At 45.1% G+C, this 10,022-nt stretch overlaps 1 protein-coding gene across 2 annotated transcripts in view; it reads right to left on the reverse strand.

Moving 5' to 3' along the window:
• Positions 1 to 10,022, reverse strand: part of LOC135906691 (sodium-coupled neutral amino acid transporter 7-like) — a 52,944-nt gene that overhangs the window by 12,660 nt on the left and 30,262 nt on the right. For both annotated transcript variants that reach the window (XM_065438247.2, XM_065438246.2), the window contains exons 3-4: positions 1,809 to 2,007; positions 122 to 257 (exon numbers count right to left, since the gene is read on the reverse strand). In XM_065438247.2, the coding sequence (XP_065294319.1) occupies positions 122 to 257; positions 1,809 to 2,007 (335 nt within the window). The remainder of the gene's footprint in view (positions 1 to 121; positions 258 to 1,808; positions 2,008 to 10,022) is intronic.

Genomic DNA, 10,022 nt, shown 5'->3' on the forward strand with positions numbered 1-10,022 from the left:
TTCAAGTAAATCGCACCCAAACGCGACACGAGGGAAGGTTCTGCGAGAGCACGGACAAAAAAAAAAAAAAAGGTGTGAAAAGCGCGGACATCTCTCACTCAAGCACGCATGTCGGGCGTACCTGGCGCACTTCAAGAACTCGATGTGCTGGAGCATGTTCAGCGGCAGCACGATGGCGACAGCAGTGATGGTGATGGTGAACTCGCGGGCCATGTACCACGTGTGGCAGAAGTCTGGTCCGTGAAGCGAAGCGAATACTGGACGAAGAAGGCATGTATTAGGTCGGGAATGAAAATGCACCGTCAAGCGCCACTTCACGCCGAAGGGATGTGTTTGGCTTGAGGCCACTTTCGGCCTTCACCTCCCCACGCCACGTTCTCTCCCACCAAAGAGACGCCGATAGAGGGGATTTAATAAAGTCTGCGGTTGGGCTTGTTGCTAGTCGATCATCCGTTAAAAAAAACACACACATTGAGAGGCGGGAGGGGGAGGCAGCGTACAGAACAATACAAAGACAAACGCACAGACTATATACACGCAGGGTGGCCATCGATATCTTTCTTTCAAAAAGGCTATGAGCATAGCAAACGTGGTGTTCATGTAAATGACTTCTTAAAGCCGAAGCCGACATGTTTTGCTGCGAACAACGTAAGTTTCAGAAAACCAATGCAAAAAATTTTGTTCGTTAACATTTTTATTGTAGCCTAGGGGGGGGGGGGCGGTTGTTGATGTGGACAATTTAAACACAGACAGATTTGAATGAACCCTTTCTTTCTAAACCTTGAAAATCGCACCCAACTCGAAATATTTGTTGAATCTACGCTCAATCTACGTTATACATACATACACACACACACACACATATATATATATATATATATATATATATATATATATATATATATATATATATATATATATATATATATATATATATAGTATATATATATAGGGTGATAATCTTAAAGTTTTATGGAATTTTCAGAACTCGCCTGTGGCAGATAGGATAAATATTGTCCTTGAGCTGCATTATTGGAAGAGGCCGACATTACATGCACGAGAAATCGAAACACATATTGAACTAATTAACAAACATCCACTAATTAACTTCTTAATTATTTAAGGCACACATTGCAATTTACGAATTGTAGCCGGTGAGCTGGCGAGTTCGTGGTACCCACTTGAAATGAATTTTCAGGACAAGTTTCAAAATATTTATTCCCAAAGTGTGGAACGAAATACATATGCGTTTCAGTTCCTTTAGTGCTTCAATGCATAGAAGAGCGTTTCGTTAAAAGAAAGTAAGTGGGACAACAGTGCATTTTTACGGTAAGTTAGATGGCGCATATCTCCAAACTGGCGTCGCAGGTGTATGCGCCTTGCAAACTCACCGGGTAGAATTCGTAAATTGCAATATGTGCACTAAAGTAATTAGTTCAAAATATAATTAGTGGATTTTTGTTAATTAGATGAACATGCGTATCAATTTCTTGTGCAAGTAATTTCCGCCTCTCTGAATAATCCAGCTCAAGGACTAGAATTACATTGTCTGCAACAGGCCCCTTCTAAAATTTCCGTAAATCTTAAATAACGATCACCCTGTATAATAGATAGTCCAAAGCTCGTGGAAGAGATTTATATTTGCTAGACTTGATCAGCAATTAAAATAGCCAAATAGTTTTGTGTGTGTCCAGGACATCACCCGTACCTGCCCACACCGGCATGGTAAATAATGGAACGCCTTCACAGGACACATGTCGGCAAAGTGCTGTAGCGTGCCGTACAGAAAGACAAAAACAGATACTTACTGCGGTCGTACATGTCACCAATGACTATTAGGTACGTGACGCAGACGCCATAGCAGGTCAGCAGGACGGACACTGCCGATGCATAGCGCCATTTCACTCCACACATAGAGAGCAGTACGTCGTGGTAAGTTCGGTCGTTGTTTACATCGGCACAAAATGCCAAGGTCAGAATAGTACCTCCAAGGGCAACCGCCAGGATCTAGAAAAACGAGGGCAAATTTTAATGTTCTTGGCAAACTCGGGACGGAATCCTACTTCGGACAGCAGCGCGCGGTGGCAACCCGGTATGCGCATTCACGATGCATGGAACATGGATGCACATTAAGGAAGTCTAGCAGCTCGAAAGAATCTGTAGCGTATTGACATGTGCGCAGTACATGTAACCGGCCAAAAGATAATCCTGCATGCGCTTTGTCCTAGACGCTTGTCCGAAAATGAGGAAGGCGCACATATAATGGCGTCCTTAGGAATTGAAAAACGAAACAACAACAATATGTCAAGGATACCAGCAGTGGTGCGTCGAAATACATTTATCGATGATTATCAGATTTTTATTGACGCAAGGTCATCTAAGGCCAAATGACGCCAGGACATATATCTTGATCCTGCCGAATTCTAGGTTTAATGATTTAAACTAAAAAATTGTACAGAGGCATACGCATAACGTAGATCTATATATCTTACTGTACCGTTTCTAAAATAATTAATAAAATGAATACAGGACCTTAAATGCATTGTCTGCAACCGAACATGCAAAATCATTATGGAAAGTCCCGAATCCATCACTGCACAATTCTTGTCTATGCAAGAAGTGCGAGGGCTCGGACATACAGTGTGTCCGTAAAGTCGTGGTGCACTTTTGACTGGTCACAGGAAAGAAACAAAACAAGATAGAAACGTGAAAGCTTCACCAAATAAAAGGATAACTCTCCTTGTTCCCGTAGTATGATGTGCAAGGGTGTGCGCCACACAGAATGTTGTGTTGTCTATGTTAAAGAGCACGTGCGAAGGATAGATAAATATATATGTATACAAGAACGGTAACCATTTAGGTTACCTGCCCCTTTTTCGGCGCAGTTACAAGAAGTTTGCAAACTTCTTGTAACTGCGCACCAAGAAGGACATGCCCTTATTGGCGTCGATGACGCCGGAGTTCTTGGTTAGACCTCCATCGCCTTCTCCGTGGCGCTGGATGATTGAGAGCCAAGCGCCGAGACGCGCGTCTCGGACCATGAAGTTTGGTTTAGCTTCGGGTTCTGAGGCACTGCGGTCTCCACGTCCATCTTCGATGATGATGGAGCAGCACTGGCTGCTGCCACCAAAGGGGCGGATGGAGATGCTACAGGACTACCGTGCGTGAACCCTGGAAGTCCCTGAAACCTGTGCGGCACTGTCCCCTGCCGCGCTGCACTGGCATAGCTTATGTATGCATGTATGCATGTATGCATGTATGCATGTATGTATGCATGTATGTATGTATGCATGTGCAATTTCCCCCGGGTTGATTGATTATCGGGTTTTTATGGCACAAGTTCCAGTTCTGGCCAAAGAGCGCGCAACACATGACGCAATGAGTTAAGAATGATGGTTTATGAAGTCGAGGATTTAACATGGCTGTAAAATGGTACAAAATCAGTCACTGTTTATATGCATGAAAAAAATATGTACAAAAATATGACGGCAGTTGAGGTGTGCGATGACCATTTAATATATTTTGCGAAGTGATAGATCTGTAACATAGAACGTAAAATAGAACTCTAAGCGTATGCAAGTAGCACTGATGCCTCACCCGCGGCCTCGAGTGCAAGGACCGGGAAGCATGTGCTCTAAATACTATTGTCGCAGCAGTAGCCTCTAATAAAAGGTTGTGCTACGGATGCTTGGGTGTATAACGTGTAGTACACCAACATACTTAAAAATGCAAGGACTAGTTTACTGTCAAACAGCAAGTCTTTGCCTAGGAACATTGCTGGATGTAGTAAAAATTGTTGACGATCTTGTAAACAAAAAAATTTTTATTCTCTGAGCCTCTAATTCCCGACATTCCAGCAAAACGTGCAGGACAGTCAACGTCATGTCACATTTACGACAGATAGGTGGCTCATCAGCAGTCTGCATGTACGAGTGTGTGCCATACGTGTGGCCGTTTCTAAGTCGACAGATCATGACTTCGGTTCGTCATATTTTTGATATGGGTGGCCAATTTCTTAACTGTGGTTTAGTGACATACAGCTTGTTAGATGTTCCATTGTCCTATAAGTGTTGCCACTAGTTACTAAGGTGCTTGTGTAGGAAAAGTTTCACGTCTATGGTAGGGACAACTACAGAGGAATTAGTATATTTTGTTGCTACTGACATGACGGTTTCGTCGGCAAGCCCATTACGCTCGATTCCTGTATGCCTAGGAACCCATCATATTAAGACATGTCTACGATATCACTAAAATTACACAAAATTAAGTGAATAAAGCTAAATAAAAACAGCCTTTTTGTGCTTTTGTATAGACATTAACGCTTTTACAACACCTAAGGAGTCGGTGAATATTATTGCCTTCTTTAGTTTTAATTTCGTTATGTGTTTCACCGCAGACAATACTGTATAGGCTTCTGTAGTACAGGCACTCTTTTGGGGGAGCAATACGTCTGATTCGGAGAAGGAGGGACCAACAACCGCGTAAGAAACTACAGCATGCGACTTTGATGCACCGGTGTAGAATTCAAAGAAAGAGTACTTCTGTTGAAGTTTAAGGAAATGCATTCAGATTTCGAGCTCTGGAGAGTGCTTTGTAACTTCTACAAAAGATATATCACATCCTATCACCCACCACTTTCAATCCTTCGCTAAATCCTTTTGTGTCACTATTGTTGAACTTGTTGTATCCACGTTTTATAGGTACCATCGCGCTTTTTCATTCCCTCACTTTTCGCCTACACTTCGGTTATTGTTATGACATGTGCCATCTTAATTGCTTTTTTAGGAAGCCACTTGTGAACAAAAAAGTTGCATTTACGCGAGTTTTTTTTTTTTCGATGCATGTAATCGCTCGCGAGTCCAGACTGAGCTTCATCATATATTACCGTGTTTCATTACGCTTCCCTCATGCCATTTTCACAAGTTTTCAGGTTTTTATTAGTGCCACCTTCGCCTTTACTTCGGTTGATTGATGTCTTTTAATTCTGTCATCTTCGTTAGCTTTCGTCCTTTTTACGTCACTAGTGTTGACTTTGTTGTAACCATGTTTTATATATACCATCGCGCTTTTTCATTCCCTCACTTGTCGCCTACACTTCGGTTATTGTTCTGATATGTGCCGTCTTCATTTTTTGACCGCTCAATGTTTGTGCGTACAACAGACTGGTTCGTTTTTTTTCCTCATGTTTATTCGGTACAAACAAAAGCTAGTCTGCAGAATTCTCTTATGTTATCTCCAGACTACGGGGACCAAATCTGGGCCATCCAGAGAACCCATGATGCGGCGGCCAGGCTCGGCCTGCCCGTCCCAACGTGGGAGCGACCGCTGCGCAATAATCGCGTATCTCAGGACTGTCAATAAAGTTTTTACATCCATCCATACATCCATCTGCACAAATGTGAGTGACGATGTGGTCATGCTTGAAATAGCCTATATTTATTTATTTACAAAATACTGCAGGCCCTAGCACGCCCAAGCTTATTCTTGAAAATCGCAGATTTTCAAGAATAAACAATTGGCAGTCTGCGCTCGTGGTGTGTTGTGTGTTACTTTCGCTGTTCTCGTTTTTCGCGCAGTTTTATCCTCCCTTCAAGTATGAACCAACTAGCGCTCAAGAACGTCCTACTAAAACGGCATTTACGGTCCAGTGACTTAAGTTCTGCAACTTGTTTGTACTTAAAGAAAGGATTGTTCGGCAAAAGCGTCGGCCTGGCCTTCCAAAGTCCTTGGTCATCAGCCAAGGGAACGGTGTCGTGCCACACCGCGTGCCTAACATCGAGGCAATGGCCGCTCCCCTTCCTCCCCTCTCGTTCTTGTGAAGTGGCTGCCCTTGTGCTGGGCTTCAAACATCCACTGATGACCTTCAAAGTTCCAAGAAATTGCCGACCACTTTCCGTTGGTAGAACTGAGGAGTCCGGGGGCAGAGAGCAAGCACCACGACAAATATTAATTGTACTTATATGCTATTACTTGCTATATGTACATATTGTATAAAGCTTTTCGTCTCCTCTTCGTCTGCTCCAAAAGTCCGTCTCTCGTATTCGACTTCGAGTGGCTATAACGGGTAGATTTCCTGCCCCTTTAGTTTTCATAGGCCGTTCCATACTTTGGACTCTTCTTGTGTAGGATGGTATGCCACAGAGAAACCTCTCCCAGCTAGCCCTCCTTGCCTGTTGTGTCCGCCATCCCTGTGATTTTACAAGTTAAACTTCTATAAGATTTTCTGCAATCGGGGAGCGACGCAGCACGCCTCACGCTTTTTGTTTCTTTCGCGCCAGCCTGCAGTCCTCATTGCATTAAGGTGCTGCCCTTTACATGGGAGACCATTTGGTTGTGGAATAAATTTTTGAGCTGCGTCAAGAATAAAAGCGGTAAAATACGCTACTGCGTCATCAATAGTAAAATCGTTGATAAAAGCTCGTCTAAGTAGGTTGACTTTTTTAAAAGTTTGCAGTCAGCCGATGCTTTTTCCCAACAGGGGAAGTGTGGTGGACTGTCATGTTGCCGAATCAAGTTCAGCGTTACACGGAAGTGGTAACTCTCAAGTGGATTCTTGACAACATTCCATTCGACATGGGGAAGGTGGGCCGCAGTGCCAATGACCAAATTTCTGGATGAATATGGATTGTGGCGGATATTATGGTAGGTGGGCTCTTTTATTAAAGAGGCACGCATTAGAGGATTCTAGAACGTTTTCTATAGGTCGACCCCTGGCATCACACCAAGAGTCTCCCCACAAAGTGCTGAGAGCATGAAAATCACCGAGGATAATGTATGGTTCCGGGAACTGATCAATCGGCATATAGAATTCTGTTTTGCTGAGTTGGTAAGGAGACGATATGTAAATGCAAGAGATTGTCATTAATTCATTGAAGAGAATCGCTCGCATAGACACCGCCTCGAGGGGCATCTGGAGGGAAAGATTCTGGCAAAGCAACACACTTACCTGCAACTATTGCGACACTTCTGAACGAGTGAACAGTGTCGTCACAGTCTTTCCGGAAGACAACATATTGTCTGAGAAAGTTTGTTTGTACAGATTTAAAATGTGTTTCCTGAACACAGGACTTTTGGATGTTTATGGAGGAGTTCTGTGATATCGTCGAGGCTAGGGAGGAGTCATCTCACATTCCACTGCAGGATTTGTGCGTCCGTGTTGAATGTGTTTTAAGGTGTGTGTCCGATAATGGAAAATTAGCTTACAGAGCCGTTTCGGGGCGCGATGATGCGAGGTTTGTATTTTTTTGAGCAGTCAATGGAATCGCGCTCTTTAGGCGCTGGCTGCGCCGTCACGCTCGGTGTTGTGCCCATGGCCTCTTGCAAGGTGCTGGACACGCGCTCTTGCGAGTGATATGTTTGCTTTGAAAGTCTCGCCTCGAAAGATGGCACCTTGTAGCCGAGCCCGAAGGTTGATGGGCCCTTTTTGGATGTCAGAGCAGCGCTGGCTGCACCCACTGAGGGTGCCGATGACGTGACCACCAGCCTACTACGCGTGACCCAGACAGCCGCTGGGTGCCGTTGTGGCGCAGCCCCCTGATGCGCCACTTCGGCAAAGCTGCTTTTTAGCAGGCAGGACACCCGCCTTCATGCCTTCTATACGAAATCTATTCTTCCACTTTAATTATAACAATATCCTTTTCTTTTTTTTCCATGATGGGCAGGACCGCGTGTATGCGGCGTGCTCTTCATCACACTTGGCACAAGTCAGCCGGCTTCGACAGTTCTGTGAACTGTGGTCGAACCTTTGGCACTTGAAGCATCCGAGAGGATTTGGTACGTATGGCTTAACATGTTTCATGTTCCCGGGCTCAACAGACTCGGGAAGGGCACTTGAGCCGAAAGTAAGTACTAGGTGCTTGGTCTGGATTTCTTTGCCGTCACGCCTCAACTTAGCTCGTTTAACATTGATGACAGTATGCTCAATCCAGCCCTCCAAAAGTTCATCCTCGGTCAGCGCCATCAGGTCATGACCTGAGACAACGCCGCGGGTAGTGTTCATGGTGCGTCGGGGTCACAGTCAGAGGAACGTCTCCAAACGACACTAGATTTTGTTTCTGATCGTGGAGCTCGAAGAGGAAATCACCGCTTGCCATCTTCGATGCTTTATAGCCTGGTCCAAGAGCCTCAGTTAGATATTTATAAACAATAAAAGCTGAGATTGTTCGGGCTTGTATTTCTGGTTTTTCCGAGTGAATCACATGAAATTGTGTAAAGTTTTGTTTTTGACGTTCAAGAATCCGAAATACACCTTCGGTGCGCCCTCTTCTTTGAGGGTGATAAGGTAGTGGTGGGAAGGAACTAGCTATAAGTATATGCGGAGTTTTCGGCAGCCACGCCACCCACCCACCATGAAGCCCAACAAGGCAACGCCACAGAATGTGAAAAACGTAAAACAGGTTCTCCAAGCACCAGCTGTACGTTACTGCTGTAGCCAAATATGGTATACCCAAGGTTGGTTATCCACAGATGGTCCTCCACACATTCTCGCCGTCTGGGAAATCAGAAGTAAAAGGAAGAGAGGAGAATGCAGGAAAGATTGGAAGTGAGAGAGAAAGGCGAAGATTGGAGAGGAGGATAGGAAAAGGCAAGTACCAATTTCCCCCGGATGGATCAGGCCAGGTCTATGTGAAGTGGAGGCCAAAGAGGTGTGTTGCCGCTGCCGAGGGGCCAGAAAGGTTCTAACAACCGGCTTTGGCTCAACCCCCAGGATCCCCTTTCCCTGGGACATGGCTCAGCCGCGCACGGCTACACGCAGGAGGGTCAGACCCCCAAGTGCTCGGGTCCGTGTTGTGACAGCACACCAAGCGCCTCCCTTCGCAGACGCCCCTGCGGGGTCGAAATACATTTGGACGCCATGTCACATAATAGGCTATTCGCGTATATAGTAACCGTGTTGCTGGATGAAAAAGCTAGGTTACACTATAGGGGAGCGTCACTTTTTCTTTTATTGTTCTTGGCAAGAACTTGGACTGGAGAAAGGGGCCGAATAAGCCGTATATGTCTGTCGCCTGCAACACTGATCCCTTACAGAGAGATAAATGTCGTACTGGAAGGCGAAAATAAAGAGGAAGAACAAGAGATGGGGGAGGGGGGGGGGCTAAAGGTGCCAATAAACCAGAGAAGCAGCTTAACAAGCGCCTTGAAACCGTATTTTGCGTGTAAGTCGTGTATGTAGGCGACGTTCGGCAAGAACATAGGGAGAAACAGTCATAAATCGCACGGTGCACCACCATGACACCATTTTCTGCCATTCATACTCATACCACGAAAGCCAGCTCGAGTAGCGAGGGCATTCGGTATGAATAGTGCAGAATTCTTGGGCTAGTTGGCGATGCCAGGTATTTTTAATGAAGACTAGTTCAATGTCCCAGTCGCTCAGAGTACGTGCGAAGTCATACCCATATTTAAGAAAGGCGATAAGTGTATTATTTGTAATTACCGACTTATTTCTATCTTACCCTCTGTTAGCAAAATAATTGAGTAGCTATTTGTTAGCCCCTTGAATAATTATTTGAAGAAGTTTAATATCTTGAATAACTCCCAATTTGGTTTTCGTTCAGGTAGCTCAACTGCCTTAGCAGTAATTTCATTAACAGACTACATCAATAATTCTATTTACAGAGGACTTACCGTTGGTTCTGTATTTTTAGATTTCTCGAAAGCTTTTGACACAATTAATCATGACATGTTACTAAAAATTAGAAGCATATGGGATAACAGGTCCAGTGTTAATCCTATTGAGAAACTACTTGTGTAACAGAAAACTAACAGGTTATTTATCGGGCAAGTTTTCAGACACCAAAACAATCAGGGGGTGCCACCAGTGGCGTAGCTAGGTCGTCTGGCACCCGGGGCCCATATGTCTTCTGTCACGCCACCTCCCCCCCCCACCCCCCCCGGGGTGTAGCCGGCGGAAAGAGGGGTGTCTTCAGACGTATATGACACCCCCCCCCCCCCCCCCTATTGGCCCCTTGCACCCGGGGCCCACGGCCCCCGGGCCCCCCCTGTTGCTACGCCACTGG

The sequence above is a fragment of the Dermacentor albipictus genome, chromosome 1 (assembly GCF_038994185.2).
Source record: "Dermacentor albipictus isolate Rhodes 1998 colony chromosome 1, USDA_Dalb.pri_finalv2, whole genome shotgun sequence".
NCBI classification, from domain to species: Eukaryota; Metazoa; Arthropoda; class Arachnida; order Ixodida; family Ixodidae; genus Dermacentor; species Dermacentor albipictus.